Source organism: Ips typographus, linkage group LG9 (genome assembly GCF_016097725.1).
Source record: "Ips typographus isolate SLU linkage group LG9, UJ_Ityp_2.0, whole genome shotgun sequence".
NCBI classification, from domain to species: Eukaryota; Metazoa; Arthropoda; class Insecta; order Coleoptera; family Curculionidae; genus Ips; species Ips typographus.
In genome coordinates this window covers 8,425,470-8,452,865 of record NC_138430.1, presented here as the reverse complement: position 1 = coordinate 8,452,865, position 27,396 = coordinate 8,425,470, and the positions used below count along the sequence as shown (strand labels likewise).

The window sequence follows — 27,396 nt, the reverse complement described above, 5'->3', positions numbered from 1 at the left end:
TAATAAAAATCACTTCATGATAGTCCATAAATTTGCTTCTTGCCTCTATTTGTCTTCTCACACTCTGTCATATAAAATTGGTGCTTTAGTAGAATAAACTTTCCTCTATCTAGAACTAAAGTGATTGTTAGTTAGTAATAATCAAATGAAATACAACTATCTACTGAATGATATATTGTCCGTTCAAAAACACTTTTCCTACCACTGTGCGTTGTTCAAACCCAATAGTGCAGGCAAAGTCGAGTGTTTATATGGGTTTTCAGTATCGGAGACTCGGCGAACGGTCGAGGTAAATTCTATGCAAGTTGTTCGAAAACTATCGAGTTTTGCGTGATCGCGTTCCAAGTGAAACTTCGTCCATGTAGGAAGTTGTTAACGGGCGCTCAATAAAAAGTTTGGTGCGATTTTATTGGGGAATTTAGTGGGGTTTCACTCAGTTATTATCCAAAAACTCCCAACAGTTGGACGAATAAGCTGAAAGATTTTTGTTGGTTGCAGTCATATTCTATATGTAAGTTTTCGATGGTAAAAGTGTTAAGGAAGTTAACACGGTTTGTGGTAAATGTTACCTTTTGCTGGCGTAACCAGGTAACCGACTAGTTTGCGCCTATGAACGAAATCAATTTTCAATTATTTCGATGTGAAGAATTGCATTGTGTGAACTATAGTGATGTTTTGCAAAAAAATTGTGCGTTAATAATTCTTGCACACACTTTTTCATTCAATAACGTTGGTGGAATGTAGTTTTCACATTTTTTGCTTTACTTGATTTTTGTTGTTCATATCGAATAGCAATTTGTTTTTTAGGAACTTTTTACTACCTTCGATTATCGATGGTGAATTTTGTTTAAAAAAAGTATAGAAAACTGTTTGGACGTAAAAGATGACAAATTTCTTTATGTTTGGTAACCATTCTGAGAATTCTACTGAATTGTCCCTAAAGGCTTAAGGGTAAACGATGGCAGTTTATATGCCCAGGTAGTATTGATTTGGTATAAGTTTTTTAGATGTTTGTGATCTTCTCTCTCTAGCTTTTTAACCCAAAATATTCATAATTTATTACTGCCAACCATATTTCAGTTTTTTTATCTATTATCCATTGTATTAGACTTATCAGCAACCAAATATGGCAACGTGTATAAAATCAATTTGGCCTCTATTGCAAAACACCGTAATTACCATCATTAGTCCAGATAACCCACTATTCATATGACGTGTGTGAGTACCACTATAGAAAACCAATCTTTAAATAGCTTATAGTAGGTACCCACATGTATTTATAGACCGCTATTGTTTCCATTGACACGCTTTTCCTGAAATGATCCCACGTTTTCGTTACCTCATTGTAAACTTTCGAATTTCAAACAGTTTAGCATAATTAAGGAAGTTTTGCTTTTTTCAGAGACTTTCTAGTTACTGGCAGACGAATAGTTGTCTCAAAATGTAATATGCAAAAAATCTAGGTCTGATTTTGAAATAAAACTCGATTTTTCACGGTTTTTGGTGAATTATTGAAACGTACTTGGAAATTGATTGATTTTGCTTTAATTACTTTGATTTCTGATTATCTCAAACCACTAAACACTCTACGTTAGGAAATGTGATTTCCTTTCCATCGTACGTGAATTGAAATTATTTGTTTTAAATTTTAGAAGGTTTCTGGTTGCAAAATGTAAATAATACAATGACTCACTGAATTGAACAATATAAGAACGAGTAAAATACAACCTAGAGTCGATATAGCCTACATTTTGAAAGCATTTTAGGTCGACTGACGTATAATATTATTTCACCTCGACCTGAGCTAATTGTTATGGTTATTTTGTATATAGTTTTTAAATTTGTAAAGTATTGTGCCAACAAGCACCAAATTTTAAATTAATTTTTCATAGAAGAGAATTATAACCAGAACCTTGACCTTTGCCTATCCAATCCATCACAGAAAAACAGTTAATTCGTTTGCCGTTAGATTCATTAACAATGGAGAGGAAGTCTGGAGATTCAGGGTAGAACCAAGGGCGACTCAAAACCTTAATATGCATGACAAGCCTCTTTTAATTGATCGGACAATGTAAAACAGTGTCTCGAGTGGGCAAATGTGTTTATTACAATCCCGACTGTCGTTCGCCTTGAAGAACTAAAATGTTAAAAGTCTACCGAAGAACCAATATTTACCTTACTTTTGTTTGACTATTAACAATAATCAGAACTAGTTTAGCAGAGCGTGGTCACTTGCATGACCACATTCAAGGCTGCATTCTAAACAGCCACATGCAAAATACTATTTTTGGCCTGTCCAGTATTTTTGTGTAACATGTTAATTGAATATAGACACAAGAAGCTTTCTTGTATAACAAGTAGTTTTTTCGTTATACAGCAGGATGTGATTCAGCAAATCTTGATCTCTCTGGCTTAAAAAAATCAGTAGAAACTCAAAAAGCATAATTGTTTATCAATGTTAGTAACTGTATTTTCAAACTGTGTTTCTGGCAGTTTAAATTTTGACAGGGGTTTTCTCCCTGACTGTACCAAATTTTCTAGTGTTTTTACAGGCTATTGGATAGGAAATTTAATGAGGATTCCAAAAACGTCCTTAAAAACGTCATTTTCTTACTTGAAATGGGTTTTATCGGCCATTTTATCCTTGACTGTCCTGTCAAACTGTGTTTCTGGCAGTTCAAACTTTGACACCACTTTTCTCCCTGACTGTACCAAATTTTCTAGTGTTTTTACAGGCTATTGGATAGGAAATTTAATGAGGATTCCAAAAACGTCCTTAAAAACGTCATTTTCTTACTTGAAATGGGTTTTATCGGCCATTTTATCCTTGACTGTCCTTTCAAACTGTGTTTCTGGCAGTTCAAACTTTAACACCGCCTCTCCCTGACTGTACCAAATTTTCTAGTGTTTTTACAGGCTATTGGATAGGAAATTTAATGAGGATTCCAAAAATGTCCTTAAAAACGTCATTTTCTTACTTGAAGTGGGTTTTATCGGCCATTTTATCCTTGACTGTCCTTTCAAACTGTGTTTCTGGCAGTTCAAACTTTGACACCGCCTCTCCCTGACTGTACCAAATTTTCTAGTGTTTTTACAGGCTATTGGATAGGAAATTTAATGAGGATTCCAAAAATGTCCTTAAAAACGTCATTTTCTTACTTGAAGTGGGTTTTATCGGCCATTTTATCCTTGACTGTCCTTTCAAACTGTGTTTCTGGCAGTTCAAACTTTGACACCGCCTCTCCCTGACTGTACCAAATTTTCTAGTGTTTTTACAGGCTATTGGATAGGAAATTTAATGAGGATTCCAAAAACGTCCTTAAAAACGTCATTTTCTTACTTGAAATGGGTTTTATCGGCCATTTTATCCTTGACTGTCCTGTCAAACTGTGTTTCTGGCAGTTCAAACTTTGACACCACTTTTCTCCCTGACTATACTAAATTTTCTAGTGTTTTTATGGGCTATTGGATAGGCAATTTAATGAGGATTCCAAAAACGTCCTTAAAAACGTCATTTTCTTACTTGAAATGGGTTTTATCGGCCATTTTATCCTTGACTGTCCTGTCAAACTGTGTTTCTGGCAGTTCAAACTTTGACACCACTTTTCTCCCTGACTGTACCAAATTTTCTAGTGTTTTTACAGGCTATTGGATAGGAAATTTAATGAGGATTCCAAAAACGTCCTTAAAAACGTCATTTTCTTACTTGAAATGGGTTTTATCGGCCATTTTATCCTTGACTGTCCTTTCAAACTGTGTTTCTGGCAGTTCAAACTTTGACACCACTTTTCTCCCTGACTGTACCAAATTTTCTAGTGTTTTTACAGGCTATTGGATAGGAAATTTAATGAGGATTCCAAAAACGTGCTTAAAAACGTCATTTTCTTACTTGAAATGGGTTTTATCGGCCATTTTATCCTTGACTGTCCTGTCATACTGTGTTTCTGGCAGTTCAAACTTTGACACCACTTTTCTCCCTGACTGTACCAAATTTTCTAGTGTTTTTACAGGCTATTGGATAGGAAATTTAATGAGGATTCCAAAAACGTCCTTTAAAACCTCATTTTCTTACTTTAAGTGAGTTTTATAGGCATTTTTGTTTCTGACTGTCCTTTGAAACTGTGTTCCTGTCAGTTCAAATTTTAACCCCGGTTTTCTCCATGACTGTACTACATCTCGTAGTTTTTTTATGTTATTGGATAGGAAATTCAATGAGAATTCCAAAAATGTGCTTGAACAGTCATTTTCTCACTCCAAATTACATTTACAAGCAATTTTGTCCCTGACTAACATTTCAAACTGTGTTTTTGACAGTTCAAAGTTTAACATCGCTTTTTTCCTTGACTGTACCAAATTTTATAGTGTTTTTCAGATTATTAGATAATAAATTTAATGAGGATTCCAAAAATGTTCTTAAAACAGTCATTTTCTCACTCCAAATTAGATTTACAAGCAATTTTGTCCCTGACTGACATTTCAAACTGTGCTTCTGCTGACTAAATGCTTTTAAAATGATGGAGCTGAATAATTGACTTATGGATAGATGAGGTGTGCCTTTAATGTATTTATTCCGGAGTAACATTACCATATTTTACTAAATTGCGCAATGTACCCTTTTCAGGTAATGTTTGTCGTAACAATGAGGCAATCACCAATAAATATTGTACAAACAAACTCACAAAAACATAAATTACAGGCTGTGACATTTGTTTTTATTTCAACTTCATTAATATGCACTGCGGGAATAATTTAACAATTATCGGATTTTATTAATAAAATTTAATATCAAAAACAACGAGGTGTGACTTAAACGTTGTATAATCATCTAGGTTACCATGAAGACAAAAATTTCCTTGGGATTGAAGTAAGACAGATCGATCTTATCCGTCGATATTTCACATGTGGTATCGATTCATTGAAGGCTGAATCGAATCGAAAGTTAATTAGTTAAGTTAAGTAATTTTTTAATAAAAGGATGATAAACCTTCTTGCTTTGTATTGAACTTTTTGTTTGGCCTTTTCAGGTTGCTTAATGGCTTTAAAGTCAGATTTTATGAAAATAACAGTTGGATCGAATTCAAAGATCGATTTGCTTATTAAAAATCGCTAATCGAAACAATAATACTGGTTGTATGGTTTTAATGCTAATGTCCGCTTGGGTGTTTGCTTGTCACGTTCCATTAAAATTTCTCATTATCGATAAATGTCGGATGCAACACCCCTTTTGTTTTCGCATCACGAATTTGTTTTATAATACGCATCAGCTTGTAAAAAGCACGAATGGTTGTTTGTGTAAACGAGCAAGCTTGACAAGCAAAATATGCAGCCATGGTAAATGCTTTCCTTTTATATGCAATTATGCTGTAACGATTGTTTTGAGACGAGATATATCTATCACGAATTGTCTATAATCTTCGGTCTGTATCAATCAAATTGGCAGGATTATGATTACTAGACCATTTTTGGTACAAATATCAGTCACGTTTTTACAAAAAACTAATTTAAACGTGACGTCTTTTCAATTCCTAAAATGACATTTATGAAATCCTTCGCCAAACAAGGACGAACAAGATTTATTGATCTATTTCCGTTAAGATCGGAACAGATAAGTATAGCAGTCAAGTTGATGGATTAGTGTTCTTTCAAGTGGATTTACTGATGGTGCCAATTGTTACCAATTGTTCAAATCACTGACTTTCACTTTCAGGTCAACTTTCTATTAAACGCTCAATTAAAAATTTAGTGATGTACTAGAACAGAATTAGATATCAATTGCCAAATTACTAGTTACAGGCAAAAACCACAAATTTAAAAATGATAGGATATCCGGCAAAATGCAATTTTGCTCATCATAGGAAAATTTCAAATATTCCATTAAAAGTACGGAAATAGAAATGTCTATTTTGTTGGCAGTTATGGTAATTTTAATGATTTGGATTCCTATCAAATAAAATAAAATGATTCGTTGTTGTGGCCAAGAAAGTATTAATCTCAAGATGAGTTTGTATTTTGTCGTCCATTCAATATAACGTTACATTGAACTGGATAAAGTTAGTTGTGATCTAATACAGTTACTGTAAATTGTCAGGTTATGTGGATGTTAGCTTTTAATTTTCCTTAATCTAGTCAATACAAAATTTAGGACGAACAGAACTAAAATTAGCTGTGCTTGTTGCGTTCGTATCGACTTTCATATTTCAGGTAACGACTTAATAATTATAAATTCAAAATTATTTATGTCTAGTAAATTTGCATGCCATTTGAACATAAAATTGCAAAATTTTAAAATTAACACAGAAAATTATTTCTAGAGTTGCCCAATTGTTACTTAAACAACCTCTAATAATAGACGAGTTTTAGAGCCATTATTTTTATTTCAGTGAACTAGATCCTATTTTATTTTGTTTGGACTAAATGTCGTTGATCTGGGTTCGTATAACGTTAATCCGAAAACAACTTGGCATTTTGGGAATTTACATGTCTGCGATAAGAATACGTAGAGAATAGACGAGAAGCATATAAGGTCCATTTGAAAGTCTAATGGGAAAAACGGCAATAACCTCGCAATGTATCGGTGTTACATTACTCATTTTTGTGTCCTTTGTTTTTAAATAGCTTAATAAACCAGAGCAGTATAATGAAATAATCAATACAGGCCTCCACGTTTAAAAAGGGTCATATACCTCTCCCATGAAAACTTTTGCTAAATTATCAATTAACCACCTAAACCAATCAATTGTAATTAAAAAAACGTTATTGATTGACTAAACTGCAAATTAAACCGTTACTGATTTCGCTAAATATTTAAGCCACGTTAGTGCGGTGCAAATTATCACCTCATTCAACATTATCTAATACTTTTTAACTAAAAAGCATAATGTTTTAAATGCAACTACTTTTCGTGTAGTTTTTGACACGGACTAGGACTAATTGATTTGAGAAGTAAATTATATCTATACCAATAGAAACTTTAGTAACCCGCTTTCTTAAAATGCGTATAATATGTTTTGTTTTTGCATTTTAGGAATTATTATAAAGTTTTTTTTGTCAAGCGGTCTAAAATAAGGCTACTTCGTATCCTAGGAGGTAAAAAAATAATGTCCAGAACTTGATCCAGACTAAATTGCATTTAGAAAAAAGCAGATGAAATTAATGCAACACTTACTTTGCTTTGATTGGCTTGTCAGGCTTGGCTCTGCAATACAATCTTTTCATGTTCTTATTCTGAAATACAGTTTTCCTGAAGGTTTCCAGGGCTAAATTTGTGATCAAATTCAAAATATAAACAATAAACAAACGGACTGACACAACACGGCTAATACGATAACAACACGAAGCTATTTCCAAAGTTGTCTAACAGAGGGCGTATCATGGCTGTCTAGCGTCATCTGTCGATTACGGTTACGCGCTCCGAATTTACACGAAACGCGGTTCTTGAAAATAGGCTTTCAAAAATGTTATCGGCCATTTGCTCTGGTTTTCTGGCTTCAAATCTCCGTTTTTCTATGAGAATGACATTTTTTCAGTAACCGTTATGTATGTATATTTACCAGTCATAATTAATCGGTTAACCTGGCTAGGAAACGATACACATCCTATGTTTACGTTTCACTGTGTCATCTGTCAAAAATCGTGATGTCCATGGCACACTAATTCAAAATTCTAATTGCGTTGTTGTATTGTCAAATAAAGTTTCAGTGAAGCACCGCCTTCTTTACAAGAAAGCCTAGAATGTCATTTTAATGGCGGCGTTATCGGATTTTTTTTCACAGTAAATACAGTACAGTAGTACACAAACCTATGGAGATGCAGTAGAAAATATGTTTTTTTTTATTTTTTCGTGTAGTTGATTAGAAGTTGTGAGTGAAAAATCAAAGAACGCTTCATTCCTGATCCAGATATGTATAGATATGGCTTTTTATATCCAATAAAGTCCAGCCAAAGCAAGTTTGGTTAGAACCCTTTGTCTTGGAAAGTACAACAAACTAATGTAAAAACTGCTCAATCAAAGAAAATTTGGAAATCCTTGAATCTAGGTAAGCAAAAGTGGTAAATGGGTTTTATATTATTACCAAGACCTTTCTTTTAAAATGTAAATGTGCCAATGAAACTTCTAAAAGCTGTCCTGTTTCTTCAGAGTAAACCTTTGTTGCTCTCAAAATGCAGGCGGCCTCAAAATTTAACTCACTTATGTATGTAAGAGGCAATAAGTTTACTGAATGAGAAAGCATATTGTACTTACCACTGAGTATTGTGTTGGAGTAAAATCATTCCAGTTCAAAGCTTTCAACCACTGTTGGGTTCGAGCAGGGTCTTTTGGAAAGGAAAGGAAACTTTTGGGCCTTTCTCCAAATTGCTTTTACAATTTGGCAAACAACAAGTGTGACGGCATATTGTAGAGGCAATAGAATTTAAGTTAAAAAACCAACAACAAATTATAGAACAATGAAGGAACAATAACAATAGTGATAACACAATAAAATGAACACAAACTACACTTTCACTAGAACAACAAACATATAAACAACAATATATAATAGCAAACAAAAATTACTTTGGCAAGTAATCCCAAGTCTTGACTTTGAAAAATTAATTTAATCATCCAAAAACTCAATTTCCACAATACAAACAAATGCAAACTGTCAATCCCATATTTCGGCCATATTGGAATTTTTGGCATGCACCTTCTTGGCTTTCTTGTACAGAGGGCGGTGAGTGAAGCCGTAAAGCGACCTAAATCGCCGAAATGAGTGATAGTGATAAAATAAGTTGTACACCACCTGCTTTAGCAGCAATAGCGTCCAATACGCTAAATAATTTGGTTCCTGGAAGGTCAATAAATTCACCACTTGGGCCAGAGAACACCAAGCGGTCAATTTTACCGAAAATGTTGTATTGGCCTATTTTGCCCATTTAAGTAAGGTAAGTGAAGAGTTCGACAATGTGGGCGCAATATTCCATGCTTAAAGCTGAGCTAAATATTAAAGACAGTATAAATATTCTATCGTATAAAAAGGTGCAAGCATTTTTAAAGTGAAAAAGTGAAAACTATGCAGCTAAAAAGTCTAAAACTTTCACCAAGAACCAAGTAGACACTTTTTTAACACAAGCACCTGACAAAAAGTATTTAGCCATAAAGGTAAGATCCGAAACAAAAATGAATTTATGATTTTTTTTAATACCTATATTCAACATTTTTAGGTTGTTTTAATATACGGTATATCAGGGGCATGTCGATGTAATGAACTGGTAAACTTGAGAATTCAAGATATTGAATACATGGAAAAATTAATTCTGGCCCAGAACATTTACAATTGTTGGAGAATTTTACATAAATATTTGTAAAAAATACTTGTCTTTTCATCCAGATGTTATTGATACAGATCGTTTTTTCATTAAATATCAAAATGGAGTTTGCCACAGAGTTGTAATGGGTATTCACAAAATCTCAAGTATTCCCAAGGAAATAGCGTTGTTTTTGAAATTGGCTGATGTCAAAGAATATACTGGTCACTGCCTTCTCCGAACCTCTGCAACTCTTCTTGTAGATAATGGTGGAGACATTTGCTCATTGAAAAGACACGGTGGTTGGAGGTCTACAACTGTAGCAGAAGGCTACATTGACGATTCTTTAAGAAATAAAAATGACACAGCAATGAAAATTCTGGATGTAAATGATTGTAATTTAATACCAATGGAGAACAATACCACAGATGATATCAGAGAACCAGTAATTTCAACAAACCCACAACAACAACCTACTTTAAATGTAGACCATGAAGTAAAGGGGCAGGAATTTCATTTATGGCAGAATTGTAAATTTGAAAATTCGCTCAGTTGTCGACTTCAGCTTCGGTCGGACAATTCCTCAGCTCAGCACAATAATCGCCTATTTCTACGCCTAATAACATAATATACTATTTATTAAATTAAGGTGAATTAGAGCAAAATTCTGGAGAAAAACGATCGAGTGAAATAAGCATGGTTTTTAAGATAAAATTGAGAGAATAAAAGGATTTGAATAGCAGAATGTGTCTCAATCTTATACCGCTTTTATTATACATATTAACATCTTCCGCCTTTTGTTATCGGTTATGGAAACCTACTAAATTATTAATGAACACGTTACTATTTCTAGGTCATGAATTCACATCATCATCACAATGTCCTCCAGCACAACTGATTTGATCGACTTCCATGTGGGACCAACAGTGCTTCCGGCAACTTCTGAAACCGATACAACTTTCGAATCCGATAATCTTATCGATACAGAACTTCCAGTTTTTGAGCAAAAACTGCTGACGCAGTCTACTAATTTAAGTTCGAATTCTAGAGGAGATAGTATTGATGTAGAAGACATTTTAATCAAAATTGATTCTGATGGGGAATACGAAAGAGATAGTATTGATGGCGAAGAAGTGGAATGTGGAGATTTTCTAGACGTTTGCGATGCTGCCGATGACACTTCACTGCCAGTTGATAATTTTGAAGCTTTGCTAGTGTTGAAAAATTTAGATGATCTACTTAATGCCACTTTGGCTCAGTCTGATGATATCGTTAATGGAAATTTTCCGGAGCAATTGGACGTTGACACTCAATATGTCATTGAAGAGTGTTTGGGGGAGCTGGATAACTACCTTGAAGCCATCGATACCTGTGACTCTGATTCCAACTCATCAGAAAGCTACACGGAACACTCCTTAGAGGTTTGTGGTGTACTGCCACTGTTTTCCAGTTAATGACCGTAAAAAATGTTTTACAGGAATTCGACGAGGAATTGGCGCGTGTCAAATTAAGACAGATCGAAGAAAACTACCGGAAGTTTGTGGCTTCAGGGATTGTTAATAGGGGTTACGTCGACACCGAAAACAATGGTAACTTTACGCTGGATGGACATTTGCTTAGGCCATCGTCGGCGTGTGCCATACCCAAACAGCTGTTTAACAGGAAACGACCGCTTAGAAGTAATTCCGTAAACGGTACTTATGGAGAAAGGCCACGGTTAATTAGGTGAGTTACTAGAAAGCTTTGTTATGTTGTGGGTTATCTTCTACTTATCGTTCAGTAAAATGTATCCTTTTAGAAGGCATATTCAGATTTTCCACCAAAACAGGCAAAAAACTATTTTTATATTTTACACGCACTTTAGTCACGCGTTTCTAATTTTAACCTGACAGTAATTTACGTACTTATTGTTAACTCGTTAATCTTCAAACAAATATGATAATAAAGGTGATAAAATCTTAGTTACTCTACAAAATAAATCACTGAATTAGCACCAGGTATGAAGAACTCAAATAACCTTCAAAGCACAAGAGAAAATTTAAATGCTTCTATTTTTTGGTTCAGTGCCTCTGCAAAAAAAAAAAACATTTAATTTCTCGCAAAATCATCGTAAACCAAATTATTTCCAAGCAAGAAAAAAGTAAACAGTCGTTGTATAACTTGGTAATTCTTTCCTAACAACTGAATGTTGTTAGTAAGCATTACGTTATTTTAATCACATAAAAGTCGTGTAAATGAAGTGAAATTTATGGATTTCTATAAAGGCTTGATAAAAGATTTATGCAAACAAAAAAACATCATTTTGTAGACGGATATCGCTGGTCGAAAATTATACCGTCCCCCAAGTGTCCACCCTCAGCCGGACGTCCGGAACAGATGGGCTGGGCGCCGTCCCATCAGACTACGGCCGATTGTCCCATAACGTTGATCGTGAACGTCATGCTCATGGTTCCAATGATTGTTGTACTGGAACGGTCATTGTTGAACCCATGCGTAGGCAAAGTAACGCGAGTAGTTCTTCATCTGTGGGTCATACAGTACCATCAGAGTGCGGGACCGAAAGAAGTGCAAACTGGTTGCGAAGTTCCATGAGACGATTGGAACAAGTCCCCTTACCGACTGTCACTTTGGAGAATAGTAGCGTAGAGTCCAGAGTGGTGATTGGAGAAGATGGCAGACCAGTAAGCGCTCCTTCGAGGTTACCACCTTTGGCTACGCCTGAAGGTAAGTAAAACTGTGCTGACTGCCACGTAGTTTCTGATCATCATTAATATTCAACCTAAAGTGATAAAATGATAATAGATGCTGGTTTTGTTTTAGATCGTTCGAGATCTCGTAACGCAGATCAACACCGCTCGGCAAGTAGAACGAGAAGTAGTTCAGCATCATCAAGATCTAGAAGAGGTAGAAGTGCATCTAGTGGAGATACCAGTGCAACCGTCTCCAGTGTTGATCACACAGAAGTTCGTATGCCTAATTTGGAAGGAACTCACTCTGGGATTAATCAACAGGATAACCCTACAAATAATAGTCAAAGAGGGTAAGTCAAGTAGATTTCCTCCTTTTATAATAATTATTAATGTGGTTTTTCAACGATCACATATGTTCGGATGATCATTTGATTGCCTATTTATGATAATTGACATAAGCAAGCAGGTAAGTGTTGGCAAACACAAGTTTATCGCAAAATTAAATTTTATCTTCTTTATGTAGGTAGATATTCATTATCCACTGAAAAGGAATGGTAAAATTTATTATTTTGTGGTAAACTGCGCTTCATTATTAATAAATAAAACCTCGTTCCACATTTCCCATCAATTCACTCTAGTCTATATACTAAATTGATGAAGATTATAGTAAATACTCTGTGGTTTCCAATATTCAGGTCTAGACAATCCTTTTATCTCGACTCATCAATATGCACACGTAATAGGCGCTAATTCATTTTTGGTTGAGTAGGTTGAATTCTTCTCCTTCCATCCAAAAGTTCAATTTAGTGACCTTAACAGTCTAGTGAACCAATTTTCCAGTAAAGATGCTTTTCAATTTTAACAAAAATTCTAAATGAAAGTAGGTGGTGGATTAATTAAAGCGGTTGAAGAAAATTGCTTAATTGCTCGCTCTAATTACCATTGACAATGAGTTTGGCGTTGAACAATTCTGGCCTGGAGGTTACAACGTAATAACATTGCTAATTGATATAAGTGGCCAACGTGATATAAGAAAGCGTGGCTAATATCGACTTTACGAATGAATTAGGTTTCGGATCTTCCTTGCTATTTGATAACTGTTCGAAGAGATTCTGGTGAAAATACTAATGGTATTTCCTTATTTCTCAGATGCTGGTGGTTGAACGCCTTATTAAGCTTATTCACGGTTTGCAGACCTGGACGAAGCCGTTCTGAAACCGATTTTCCTTAAACTTACTAGTCGGGTACGTTTTCCGACTATTTAAACTAAATCATAATAACCAAAGATGGTGACACTCTAACCTGATTGCGCCTCTAACTTTAGTCACAATTGGTTTATGGGTGCTTAATTAATTGAGCTTAGGTTTGATACAGTTTAGTAACATACCAATTAAATTCTCGCTTTTGACCGAACGATAAGTTGAAAACAATCAAATTCTAAAGCAGAAAGAAAAAGTATGAGAACCGTGATACAGTTTTTCTCATTATAGACAACTGCATTAGCCCACAAATTAAACTTCTAGCCCGCTAAGGTACAAAAGTTAATTCCATTGTTAATCGATATAGAAAGTGTGAAATTACTAATTATTTTTTATGTTCTTGTTTAGAGAAACAATTAATTTATGCAGTGTGATTGAGGGGCGTAACTCAAAAGTCTTTGATTTATAGAAACTTATTAGGCAATCTACTATTTTTAATTATCAAAGTCTTAAAATTATATAACTATACAGGGTGGTCAAGTTTTAAATGTCAATAATTCACCAATCCATAGCCAATTAAAAAATAAGTTGACATTCATTATGTCATTTTCCTGAAAAGTGCTTCCTAAAGAAAATACAGCGCTTCAAATTTCTGTTTAAAAAATCGGTTTTTTTTGTCATAACTGTCAGACCGTTGGAGCAATATTGATCAAATTTGGAACAAGCACTTTATTACACGTTATTACGGTCAAAGACCCAAAACTAACCTAACCCAACTTAAAAATTGTCTTGGAAACGGAAAATTCACTTAAGAAGTTTAAAAAATATTATTGTAGCCAGTTTTCATAGTTTCCAGACAAACTAAAAGACTTTAGTTTTGAAAATTGAATTAGAAAAGATAAACATTTCAGAAGCTTAAAAATTGTGTTTGTAACCAGTTTTCATGCAAATCGAGCGACTTTAATACTAAAAATTGACTTGAAGACATAAAAACTACTTTTTCAAGAACTTGTTACTACAAATTCATACATTTAAACCTTAAAAATTGACTTGAACCCCAAAATGTGACTGAACTAATGAAAAGTGACATCAGAAGCTTAAAATTTGCATTTGAAGTAAGTTTTCATAATTTGAAGACAAATTTCAATATTTTAGTCTTGAAAATAGTCTTAGAGGCAGGACATTGACATTAGATTCATGAAAATTGTCTTGAAAACGAACTTTTCGTGCTTTTTACTTCGCTTTTCATTTTCTTCGAATTCTGGACTAATTTTAATGCTTCAAAACTGCTTTCAGCTTGGAAAATCGAGTTTCAAGACTATCTTCACCAAGTTATTGACATAGCAAACTTAAAAAACAATTTTTACATTCTTCATAGACTTAAAATAGCATTTCAAGCTTTGTCACTATTAAATCGACTTCTAGACACCTCAGTGCTAAAAATTCGGGTATTTCTTAATGAACTAGACTGTTTTTAGTGTTTTAAGGCTGTTTTCAGTGCCTCAAATCGAGTTTCAAGACTATCTTTACAAAGTTTTTGACTTATCAGGCCTAAAAGCCAGTTTGTCCACTGACCATAATCTTGAAAATGTTATTTCAAGCTTCTTCACTATTAAATTGACTTCTACACTCATAGGTGCAATAAATTGTAGCATCTCTAAGAAATTCAGACTGTTTTTAGTGCTTTTTAAGACTGAAAAATCGAGTTTAAGACTATTTCCAAAAGTCAAGTTTCTTTAGTAATAAAAGTAAAAAATTTTGGTACCAAATGCTATAATGATAGTCTTAAGAACTAATTTTTAGAAATAAAATAGTCCGAAAATTTAATTTACTTCTAGACTTGTTGTCCAGTCCAGAAAATTGAGTTGTACACCAATTAAAGTCTTGAAAATATACTTTTGGACTCTTTTTAGTCCTAGTAAAGTCAGTTCTAGCATTAAAAGTCAACTTTTATACTATTTTTAGTAGTAAAAAATGAGTTTCATGCACAATACAATCTTTGTCTTGATTTCCGGACTTTTTTTAGTTCTTGAATGCCAGTTTCAGATACTCAACCAGGATGGCAGTCTGAAAAAACGAATCATAAGACCATTCCTAGTAGTAAAAAACTTTTTAGACTATTCAGTACAAATTTGGACTTTCACAAGTCTTGAATGTTCAGTTTTAAACTATAAATCGATTTTTTAAATGGAAATTTGGAGGACTGTATCTTCCTTAGGAAACGTTTTTCAGAAAAATGACACAATGCAAGTCAACTTATTTTTTGATTGGCTATCAAATGGTGAATTATTTATTGACACTTAAAACTAGACAACCCTGTATATACAACAAATCAGGATTCAGGAGGAATTCTACAGTTTCGGTCTTCAGGTGGCAACACTGGTATTCCATCGAACTCCTTAATGACATAACCATTTTCTTCCAAGAAATCATCCCCAGACAAGTCTAATGGTTTTTCGTACATGTTAGAAGAAGACTCTTCTCTTAATCCTGGACATTCAGCACCTCCAACGCTATCGTTGTCATACAAACTGTCAAAACGCGATTCACATCTTTCTAAAGAGAAAACCACGTTAACTTTAATTTTTATATTTAACGCTTTACACCTTCAGAGACTAATTTGGGTGGTTCATTAACATCATCTGGAATTGGCGGTGGTCTGAATATCTCTACGATTTGCTGAAAATCACGTTCAGCGGCCATTCGTTTTTCTTGCACCAATCTGGCCTCTCTTTCCACTTTTTTCCTAGCTCTTTCATCAGCCTTGCTTGCTTCGTACGCTTTTAAAGCTTGCAGCTTGGAGGCACCGTAGAATATTCCTGAAATAAGAAATGCATATCTGAAAAACTGAGAAAAGGTTACTGTTTTGAGTTGTTTTGTTGTTATTGGAGTACTTTGATCAAGGGTGAAACCTGCACTGGAGGAGGTAGATCTGGCATTTTGCATCAAGTGTCACAAATTGTGACGTTTTCTCTTAGAACTTGTGGGATCAGGTAGTTTACATCCGTAAAACTGTTGTACGTGGAGCAATGACTGAAACACAAAAAAGTTTGAAATCCATTTGTCGAATATCTGTTACCGGCATGAAAAAGCAACGCAAGAATGACCACCCGGTCTATTCATTTCTTGTGGTTTCAAGGTTTAATTGTTATTGCGTATTTTATAGAATGTTGTAAGATGATATACGTTTTTCAAAAATCTGCTACCAGTTACGCATACAACCTTGGCATAGCCGAACGGATGTGTAATTTACTCGAAATTTGGAAATCCACGATCGAAGGTTTTACTGTGAGAAACCATAAATCTTGACCCAAAAAAAAAAATGAACTTCATTAAAGTAGTAGTCAAGTGCAGGCGACATTAAAGTAGTCACGGGTTGGGTATTCCATCAACTTAACCGAAGAAAAATCGTCGAATAGTGGAATACCGGGTCACCGATCTCTTAACGGTGAGTTTCCTCCACCAGCAAATACTCGATTTTGTTTTATGTGCAACGAGTTTTGTTATTGTTTGTGAGTCGGTAATACGGTATGTTGGTAGTTTTGACGGACGAACCATGGCAAAATCGTGAATGAATTAAACGGAAGACGGATACTTTTTGACTTTCAATTAGACATGTGATCAGTCGGTGGATTATGACAAATTTTACACCACTAGTGCTAGAATGAAGTGCTTTTATAGGATATGTGTCATTTTAAAAATGTAAGTAGTCATTTGTACACTTTTGTCACGCTCAAATTTGTCAAGAGATAACTGGACAGTCAAATTTACGTGTATGTTTGGTAGTTAGTTTTGAAGCTTGAAATTAACGTCAAAGTTTTTTACTTCCACGCTTTAAAAACTTTATACATTCTGTTGATACGAAGCAAGTTTCACAACATTACAGATAAAGGACACTTTATTGGTAATTAAGTTTAACTTTACTAACTAACTATTTTGGCAGTTCATAACTAAATTATGGCTAGAAGGTACTAGTTTAAACCAGTTTGTAGCTTTTTTCCTATAAAACACCTTAAAGTATTTGTACAGAAAATTCTAGGAGTACGATATTTTATGAAGAATGTTAAGAGGAGTAATCAAGTTTTACTGACTTTCACGCTTTTAAGGAACTCCAGTTTGAACTAATTTTCAGACAGAGACATAAAATTTTGCTAGCAGACTTATTTATGAAAAACAACCATCAATTCTTGTTAAAGTGTGTTAATATTTACCATATAAAGGAAATCTAGCGCTGAAAGGTCACACTTATAGTAGATAGGATCAGGTTGCGATACACATATTTGCACAAATGCTAGTTGACTTTTATTTGACATTTTATTTTTTGCTTAATAGTGTCTTACTAACACCCCAACGAATAAAGCGATTTTATTGGTCTATAAATTAAATTTCTCGTGCTAGACCTCACCTGACGCCGTAATTTGAGGATATTGGCATTCAAACCTCCTGCCCTTTGAAGCTAAATAACACGGAGTGTGTCAGCTAGAAAATGTTAATTGATTTTTAAAATTAATATAAAACTATGAAACTGTTTCAAAAAGCACATTATTATACAGCACACACGAAGTAATGTGCCGTGCATGTCTAAACAAGCGTAATTGCTTCATAACTGTAATTTGGTAGCCACCGGGCGTTACTTTACAATTTTATTGCGTTAAACCACTAAAAATTAAAAACCATCATTAAATCCAACAAGATTTTATCGTTTACTGAAAGATCCAATCAGTCTTCGATATCTAATTAACTTTAGCAAAAGTGTGTAATGAATTCTAAATGTTTACTGTCCTAGGTATCCTTTGCCCAGACCTCTAAAAGCAGATGGTTCTCTGCATCATAAAAGTCTCCATTAACAGTTAAAATTAGTAGTGGTATACATCTGCAACTGATTACAGTTAATCCCGTCATTCTAGTTTGATTATCGGTGTTTAGACAAGCATGAATTGCGGTAATCATTTATTTTAGTGTTTAAAATGGTGCCAACGGTAGTGAAGAAAACGTGGAAATCCTACTTTTACCAAAGTGGAGTAAATAACGCAACTTTTAGTTTTTATTGTTTTTTTTGCATATCCTGTTTACTGGATATAACAAAAATTAAATAATATTATAAAAAATGAATTAATTTGGTTGGTTGGTTGAATTAAACCAGTTGGTAAGCCTGTTTAAAATTAGTTTTAAACTTTTCTATGAATTATTAAGGTGTGAGGGTAAATCTACTTTTTCTACTTTTAATAAAGGTTGTCCTATATTTTTAGCAGTAACCTTTCAGCACTATTGATTTTTCTTATGTTAATTGTAGAATTCTACTAGTGGCGGTCAAACACGCCAATAGGGCAGTGGTCCAGTCACGCAATAACCAAGTTTTTTATTTAAAATCAATAAAAATCGCGTTTTTCCTTTGAAAAAATGTCTGACTGACCTTTTTTTTTCAATTAGCGACACACGTGTCTACTTTTGTTTTGAAATCGTACAATATGCCACTTAATACTCCTGAGATAGTAGAATTCATTATCAGACAAAGTTATAATTAAATGTTTCAAATATGTAAACAAAGTTATTCTAGTTACAAATTTGTCTTTAGTGTAGTGTATGTGGATTTTAGTCAGCAAGATTAAGGAAGATACAGGGTAAAACATAAAAATTTGATTTTGTTGACTACTTTTTTTCAAAGTTTGGTTTTGGTAGCATTTCATCAAACTTATTGACTTTCAAGTATTTACCTTTTACTTTCTACTGTTTTAATATTGAATATGAGGAATGTCTTAACAATAGGCACGATTTGCTAACTCGTGAGTAAAAAACTTATGGAATCACGTTTTCTAGCTGATGCGGTGAGTTAACTTTAGGGCACGACATAAATTAATATTTTAATTAAGTAAAAGTTAACTGTGATCAAATTTTCGACATTTTAAATTATGAATATCAACCTTATACAGAGTGGTTTGTTCTATTGTTAATGCTACTATGTTTTCCTGTCAAAATGCACTTATTAATAACACCGAAGATAATAAGTAATTATTATTTTATAGTGTGAATGTACTACTAGGAAATCTATTGTCTACCCTGGTTGGGTTTTCACGTTATTAATTTTGTGTATCCTTTTAGTAGATTAATGACTGAATGAGTTAAAAAAATTACTAAAAACAGCTTTTCTTTTTAGGTCATGTGACCATCACCGTACCAGCAACGAAATGCCAGAAGCAGAAAGTCCTCTAGGCAAATGGCCTCACAGTATGAGCTCCATGATGGCCTGTCTAGGTTGCACCTTGGGGCTGTTCAACGTTTCCCGTTTCGCAGTGTTGACCATCCATTTTGGTGCTAATTTCATATTCCAATTCATCCTACTCTCCCTCGTTTTCGGTCTGCCACTGTTCACTCTACAGCTTTGCCTCGGACAACAATTGGGCACTGGAGTGATTGATATGTGGAGGATATCGCCGCTCTTTCAAGGAGTTGGAGTGTCTCTGCTTGTTGCACAGGCCCTGACTGGGTTGTATAGCATTATTGGTGTGTCGTGGATGTTTGTGTACTTTCGGGATTCCTTCATCACGGCTTTGGATAAGTACAGATGGGCTGAACCGTTCCTGTATTATCGAAAAGGTTTGTGGTATAGTTTTTAGTCGACGATGTATTAACAGCTTTTTTAATGGACGATAACGGATACAAAATCGTTCATTAATGAGTCCACCGCCCTCTATACTAGAAAGCCTAAAATGTCACTTTGCAGTAAAAAATATGTTTTTTTTTTTATTGTTTTGTGTAGTTGATTGCAAGTTGTGAGTGAAAAATCAAAAAAGGGTTAATTTCTGATCCAGATATGTATGGATAGAGCTTTTTTATACACAATCAAGTCCAGCCTAAACAAATTGGTTAGAACATTTGTCCTGGAAAGTACAACACACAGCAAACTAGTTTAAACACTGTTCAATGTAAGAAAATCTGTAAATCCCTGAAACTAGGTAAGCAAAACAGGTAAATGGTTCTTATGTTATTACCAAGAACATTCGTTCAAAACTATTTTTGTTGCTCTCACAATAAAGGATGCTTTAAAATGTAACTTACATACCTGTGCAAGTAGCAACTACCTAATAAGTTTACTGTACTAGAAAGCACTTGTACTTACCATTGAGTTTAGTGTTGGAGTAAAATCATTCCACTTCAAAGTGTTCAACCACTGTAGAGTTAGATCCAGTTTTTTGTAAAGTAAAAACCTGACACGGTCGGGCTTTTTCCTGAATTGCTGTTACAATGTGGCTTGAAAAACTTATGAACGGCAGCAAATCAAAATAACTTACGCAAATAACCTCAAGTTTTGATTTTAAACCGTAAAAATTCATCTAATCCTCAAAAAATTCAATTTCCACAATACAAACTGTCATCACTATTCCCGCCATATTGGAATTTTTGACAAGCACAGTTTTACATTAATGCACGATTTTATCAAAGGCAACCAAATAGGTCTCATAGTATAGTTCCATTCTATTTTATTTGTATTAAACAGAGAGAAATAGACGCATATTTCAGTTGACATCCACCATTAACGACAGAACCAACTGTCACTGTCATTGTCAAGGGTGCCTATGATTTCGGTTTGCCGTATTGCCTATACAACTGACAATTAGTTTTTTCAAACTTCTTAGAATAATAAACATTTATTATTAACTACAGTGGACTGAAAAATGTTGTAACCAACTCTTATATTAATGAACGATTAATAATCAAAATAACTATTAATGAGCAGTTAATTTTAGTGTTGTTTTTTTTCAGATGTTCAGCCACCATTTAATGGAAGTTACAAGCTAGCCGAGACGGTACCTGATTATTTTAGTGGTGTCGTGCTGCAAAGATACCATCTACCCAGTGGCATAGCTTACGGGACCATCAAGTTTCAGTCCGCTTTTAATCTAGCCGTAGTTTGGATGATAGTTTTTGTATCACTTAGTAAAGGCCTTCGTTCCTACGGGAAGGTAATAAAACCCCACACTATTTTACGAAGTAATCAAAACTAGTTTATTTCACTAGGTCATTTACGTGTTCATGTTGCTACCAGTTTTTGGAACTTTCGTTCTCTGTGCCAAAATTCTAGGACTGATGCCCCCTGAGTTTGTGAATATCATATTTCCCGAAACGTCTTGGGGTGAATTTTTCTTAAACTCCCGGGTAAATTTACAAAAAAAAAAAACATTTTAAATGCTGTTGAAACATTGATTTTGTTTTGTAGAGTTGGTTGGCTGCTGCACAAGAAACCTTCCTAACCTGGGGCTTGCTCGGAGCCGCCATAATGCAAATTGCATCACATAACAAGCACAAACATTTACTACAACGTGACTCTAGTCTAATTGCTGTGATCACTATTTCTGTTTTACTCCTGGTTGCCTTTCTTGCTAATACCTGCATCCAAATACTCAAGTCGTATGGATACAGTTATTACCCTAGTTCCTTTGGTAAGTTCGCTGATGAAGTTTTTACTTTTGGTAAATTGTTTATTGTTTGGAAACTTAATTAGGTCAGCTAACTTGACAATAGCTTATCGATTTTGTGATCCCAGAAAATAGCAAGGCGTCAGGTTATAAATAGCTAGAAAATAAACACTGTAATGCAGTTATACAGGAATATTAAAGTTTTTATTTAGTCTACTTCTTGTTATTACAGTGTTTAACAAATATGAAACGTCAAAAATCAATAATATACAGTTTTTAAAATATCTCAAAGTGTATGTTAAAAATTGTCTTAATCTTAAGTCAGAACTGTACAGGGTGCTGCATTTTCGATAGTTTTACGGGGTACAGAGGTAAAAAACGGTAATAGATAGAAAAAAAGTAGCATACGTGTTCTGATCTCTTTTTCTGAGCTGAGATGACTGGCAAAAAGTGGGCGGCGCAATCTTCTTTTGTTTCAAAGATACGGGGGGTTTTCGAAAATTGTAAATTTTTTAACCTCTTCTGTATTTCAGTTGCTCTTAAAGTTATCGAAAAAGGAAGAACGGTTCCCGGTAGAAGTTTTCATGTAGAATCCAATGGCGTAGTCAGTTTTTTTTCTATTCCGTTTAGTTTCTGATATATGACAGTAAGTTACATTTTTTTAAATGGAACATCCTATATATTTTTACGTCATTTAATTCTGTTGATTTATACCTTTTCAATAGTGTATTACAACATATAAGTTAGTAGAGGTTAATCCTGTTATTTTAAAAAAAGACCTTTGCTAAGCTAAAAAAAGGCCAATATCTAAAATACCAAACCAAATCGGAAATTAAATAAACTAACACATCAGAAAATTAAATATTTTTAATAAATCTTATTAAAAATCTAAGTTACAAACAGTTCTACCGTCACTTTAATAAGAAAAGTGGCCATTTCTATTTTCTACTATTTTTAAGGTAGAAGTTGAAAAAATTGTTTATAAACGACATGTAACATGTTAATATGAACATAGCCAAATTTTGTTTCGACTGTGGGTATTTTTATACATATTATTTAGCACTTTTTTGTTAAGGAAACGCTTTTTTTGGATTCTACGTCAAAACTTCTACCGGAAACCATTTTTCCTTTTTTGATAACTTTAATAGCAAATGAAATACAGAGGGGGTTCCAAAATGGCCAATTTTCAAAAGCCCCCCGTATCTTTGAAACAAAAGAAGTTTGCGCCGCCCACTTTTCGCCAATCATCTCAGCTCAGAAAAAGAGATCAGAACACGTATGCTACTTTTTTTCTATCTATTACCGTTTTCTCTGTACCCCGTAAAACCATTGAAAATGCACAATGTGTTGTTGCTGTTATTTACTAATTATGTAATGAAAATTTTCTTATCAGAAAGGATGTCATCATATCAATTCTTAAGGCACGTAAAGGATCCATTACCAGCCTCGATTTCTAATACACCGATACGATACATGCGACATAATTCCTTTATACTGGGTGAAAAAGTCATCAGGCCCGGTTCAGAGGCCATACACGAAAGCGGATATCAGGTAATTTGACATTTCGTATTGAAATTTGCACTAGTTTGCGTAATAGTTAGACTTTTTTGGTCGCAGGCTCTACGCTTGGCCACTGAAATTCTACCAGCAACTTTCGCCGTATTGGGCGCGGATCAAGTATCTCCATTTTGGGCTGTATTGACCTATTTCATCTTTATCATGTTTGGAATCGCTCAACAGTTGGCTATTTGGCATTGCGTCATCACAGGCATTATGGCTATTAAACCGAAAGTATTGAAGAAATGGGAGTCTACCATTACGTTTTTTAGTTGTGCCTGTGGGTTTATTTTGGGTCTTCCTATGGCCACTGAGGTAAATAATTGGAAAAACTATTTGCAACATTTGGACTTAAAACATATTTCAGCTGGGTATTTACGTGGTATACTTTATGGACTACACCTTAGGAAGTATTTGGTGGCTTGCTATCGTTCTGCTAATGCAAATTATGGCTGTGTTTCTGGTTAGAGGAAGACCGTACAGTGGAGACACCATAGTAACCGCCTTATTCAACCAAAATAGCCATAGTTGCCTGATAAGTTGGGCTCCGCCACTACTCTCCTTCACTTGGAACGTTATTCTGCCTGTTGCACTTACTGTAACTTGCTCCATAATGGATGCTTTACTTTTGACTAATGGGAAAACTTTTAGATACTGTGTATTACGACCTTTAAGAACGGGAACTTTCGAGACATGTTTATTTGGCATCATGCACCGTTCGCGGATTATTGGCCTTTGTGGGCGAGACAGGTTGGATCGATGATGCAGCTTTTGCCCGTTCTTTGTATCCCTTTTGTTGCTGTCATACAAAGCTATCGGTATTTGAACAATGGACCTTCCGATATATTAGAAGTATGTACAGTTTTCGCGGAGTGAGTTTACCCGTGCGTCACGAAGGCTACGTCATTTATAATCATATGAATCAAATCAAGTTTTCGTCAACAAACCTGTTGTGTTCATATTATAGAAAAGGGCATGTCTAAAGCTTCGTCACGGTTAAAATTTTGCGTGTATTGTCAGTCAGAAAGTAGAGATCTTTGGCTGCAAATTTGCACTAAAACAACCTTATACCAAAGCAAATCAAAAATATCTTGACCGAAATAACATTTTTTATTTATGAGAAGTCTCTGTTTGGATCATAGAATTCCGTCTAAATTTGAAACCCAATTTATTTACCAAAATTCGCAGATAGTATCACCAATATGTAGTATTTCTTTGACTTTAAGATCTTGATTTAGGTTCTGGATGGTTACATGTTTCTCTAAAATAAATACAACAAATTAAAAATTCAATAAGACATTCTGAGTGATGCTGTAGTATCTCATATCTCATTTGCAGGTTGCAATCAACTTATTTTATTTTAAACCCGCTGGAAAACATTTTAGACGCTTATTTTATTTTTTCTATGACTTTATTATTAATATGTTTCAAGAAATTTTTATGAAAAATCTATAATGCAACCCAAAAATCTCAGTCTTTGGAAACAATGAAATGTTAATAGATGTTTCTTACAAAAATAGATATATTTTACTATTATTAACATACTATCGTTGTACATATCATATAATGTATTTCAAACATCCATTTTAATGCTTTCAGATAAATCAGTGGTCTTGACCCGTCGATTTAGGTTTTCTAGGTGAGGAAATCATAAGATTACTTGCTTGCTTTTTCCGAATGAAATAAACAGTTTTGCGGGAAATTTTCAAAGCAGCTGCAACCTTCTAGTATCAAAAAAAATACATCAGTAAGAACATGTAAGGTCTTAAAATTTCTTATTTTCTTCCTGAACAGATGATAAAGCTTCTAAAGGTCCTCCATTGGTTTTTCCCAATTCAAAATATTCATAAAGGTTAAGAATTAACTGCTGGGCTTGTCTGTGGAGAATTTTTCCAGGCATTTCCTAAAAAAATACTGTAATAGTAAGTAATTCCGAATTGGCTAAATAAAAACCATAATACAGGGTGGTTCAAATTGATTGTAGGATATTTGAAAGGTAGAAAGTACATACAAAATAAACGCCAAAGTGTGATATGCCCAAAAGTTGAAAAGTGCCCCCTTTCGGAGCTAATGGGCTTTAAGTATATGCACCAAGAATAAAAAATTATCTTTATTAATAAACTAAAATAAAACTCTATGAAATTTGGCATGCTTGTTCATCATTTTGAAGTAATTATTTGGCGTTTTTTTTTCCAATTTTTTAAAATAATCTGGACAGGTACTATTTTTTTTCATTATGGATTAGCGTATAAAAATGACGGTATTAGAAAAACTATGCAAAATAAAAAGAAATGTTCAAACAAACCTTTCTTAGAAAAAAGTATGGGCTATCACACGTGCCCCATCAGAATGATCTAAAATTACGGTTTAAAGAAATTTAAAGCTGTCAAACTTTTTGAACAGCCCTCGTATTTGTCCAGATTATTTTGAAAAACTGAAAAAAATTATAAATGATTACTTCAAAATGGTGAACACGCATGGCAAATTTAATTTCAAGAATTTTTTTCGTCTGGGAATAAAAAATAAAACAGGCTGGTTTTAGTGGCTCACCTTTAAGGTGCTTTAACTCCGCTAGGGGGCACTTTTTGACTACAGTTTATATGACACATTGGAGTTTATTTTTAATGTACTTTCCACTCTTGAATTATCGTACAATTAATTTGAACCACCCTGTATAGACACACCCACTTTTTTTTCAAAACAGGTTAGTAATTGTGCCAATTTTGGTTAGGTCGTGACAGCCGACATAAAAAAAATTAAAATATTAATAATAACATTATGAAAGTACTTACAGAATGTTAAAAGCGTAGAAACAATAGCTCTTAAAAGAACTGTGGTGGTGTGATAAATAGAAAACTTTATAAATGATTAACAACACAAAGAAACGGAAAAAAATTAATAGTAAACAAATCAAATAAATTTCGATGGTTTTCAAACTGACAATGACTGAAATAGAAGCGCTAATCAGTAAATGTTTTTTTTTTGGAAGACATTCACTTAGATATTTACCCTTTCTGTCTACTTCTAAATCACAGGGGAAGACGCACGGGTAAACTCAGTCCGCAAGAACAGTAACTTAGTTTAAAACTATCTCTCATTATGTTCTACTTTCTATTGCTGCTTAGGAAGTAGATGATCCTTCAATTCACGTTAGTATAATAAAATAATTTAGATTAGCACTTTACCAGATAAACATTTAACAACTTATGAAATTTTCAGAGAATTCAGCTGCTCTACAGACCACCATTAGGTGAGCACATGGAAGATCCACCAGTAGTGGATCAATCAAACCCAAATACCGCCAATTCTCAATCAGAAGATCCGCCCCCAAAATACACCCCACCACCAAGTTATACCACCGCCACCGGTGCCAGATTGGCCAAATTTCTGCGTCAAAGTATCAGAAGAAGCATGCGCAGAATAGCCAATGTACTGGGTGAAGGTAGTTCTGCGGGAACTTCCCGAAGTCGACCGAGTGTCCAAAATGTCACTCAACCCCCTCCACCTGATTACAATGCGGTGTTTGTGGAAATGAATGTAACTACTGAAAATGCGGACGTCACTGATGCTCCACCCAGATTATCTACTTTGGAACGTCTGAGAAACTTACAGTCCTCACCCAATGCTTTGACAGCCGCCGAAGTAGCTTCGATACTTAGGAGCAGCTTTCGAAGAAGTCGAGTACGATCTCCTGGTAATTCTCCAGCTCACGAGGAGAATTTTGCTGAGCACGGAGTAGCTTCACTTAGTGCCGAGCATTTGGTGGACGCTGCCGCTCCTATAGGGGAAACGTCACTGATTATTGACAGTGTCGTTTTGGATAATCAAGACGATAAAGCACAAGACAGTGCCATATCTGTGATATAGGTAGATGTGTACGAGTTTTAGCACGATTTTTGGGTTTTTGCTACTACAAACTATTTATTCAAAAGTTACTTTTTGATGTCTAAGTAAGACTGGATTGCGTGTAGTGTGTTCTTCTTGCAATATTAGTTTCTAGGCTGTGTATAATTTATTTTCTTTTTATAAGTTTGTTGTATGATATATTTTTGTATTGTTTGTTTATTATATGAAAGACCTAATAACAATTTCTATAAAACCATCTGTACATATCATTTACAAAAATAACAAGGCGTTCTTAACAATAAATGTTTTTTATTGGTGATCTAGTGAATTTTATTCAATAGTTAATTAAGATTAAAAACACATGGATTGCAGTTATAGTAAAATCAATATTTAAAGCGTAAAAAT

At 34.3% G+C, this 27,396-nt stretch overlaps 2 protein-coding genes and 1 long non-coding RNA gene across 4 annotated transcripts; 1 reads left to right on the top strand and 2 right to left on the bottom strand.

Moving 5' to 3' along the window:
• The first annotated feature begins 243 nt into the window (after window positions 1-243).
• Window positions 244-27,310, top strand: bdg (sodium-dependent transporter bedraggled). 2 transcript variants are annotated; one of them, XM_081986855.1, is made up of 15 exons: window positions 244-511; window positions 10,139-10,706; window positions 10,763-11,010; window positions 11,594-12,009; window positions 12,106-12,325; window positions 19,329-19,768; window positions 20,936-21,135; window positions 21,191-21,328; window positions 21,390-21,612; window positions 22,982-23,139; window positions 23,206-23,460; window positions 23,513-23,743; window positions 23,797-23,997; window positions 26,271-26,294; window positions 26,365-27,310. In XM_081986855.1, exons 2-15 carry the CDS (start codon window positions 10,164-10,166, stop codon window positions 27,010-27,012), a joined length of 3,945 nt encoding a protein of 1,314 aa, XP_081842981.1. In that variant the 5' UTR covers window positions 244-511; window positions 10,139-10,163; the 3' UTR covers window positions 27,013-27,310. The 2 variants fall into 2 exon arrangements, with proteins under 2 accessions (XP_081842981.1, XP_081842982.1); XM_081986856.1 differs by lacking the exon at window positions 26,271-26,294 and having other exon boundaries at window positions 246-511.
• Window positions 15,431-16,207, bottom strand: LOC145733885 (uncharacterized). The gene is made up of 3 exons (XM_081986924.1): window positions 16,069-16,207; window positions 15,781-16,021; window positions 15,431-15,730 (listed from the first exon to the last, which is right to left on the bottom strand). Exons 1-3 carry the CDS (start codon window positions 16,111-16,113, stop codon window positions 15,507-15,509), a joined length of 510 nt encoding a protein of 169 aa, XP_081843050.1. The 5' UTR covers window positions 16,114-16,207; the 3' UTR covers window positions 15,431-15,506.
• LOC145733888 (uncharacterized) lies at window positions 19,306-26,896 on the bottom strand. The gene is made up of 2 exons (XR_014179291.1): window positions 26,756-26,896; window positions 19,306-25,048 (listed from the first exon to the last, which is right to left on the bottom strand). It is a non-coding gene; the product is annotated as an uncharacterized LOC145733888 (long non-coding RNA).
• Window positions 27,311-27,396: the final 86 nt, after the last annotated feature.

Bases quoted from the DNA above. Each gene is read 5' to 3' on its own strand.
- bdg (XM_081986855.1), top strand. From the start codon at position 10,164: ATGTCCTCCAGCACAACTGATTTGATCGACTTCCATGTGGGACCAACA. The intron at 11,011-11,593 runs GTGAGTTACTAG...ATCATTTTGTAG, and splicing joins GAAAGGCCACGGTTAATTAG to ACGGATATCGCTGGTCGAAA. The intron at 23,744-23,796 runs GTAACTTGCTCC...GAAAACTTTTAG, and splicing joins TTCTGCCTGTTGCACTTACT to ATACTGTGTATTACGACCTT.
- LOC145733885 (XM_081986924.1), bottom strand. From the start codon at position 16,113: ATGCCAGATCTACCTCCTCCAGTGCAGGTTTCACCCTTGATCAAA. The intron at 16,022-16,068 runs GTACTCCAATAA...ACCTTTTCTCAG, and splicing joins AGGTTTCACCCTTGATCAAA to TTTTTCAGATATGCATTTCT. The intron at 15,731-15,780 runs GTGTAAAGCGTT...TTTTCTCTTTAG, and splicing joins ACCCAAATTAGTCTCTGAAG to AAAGATGTGAATCGCGTTTT.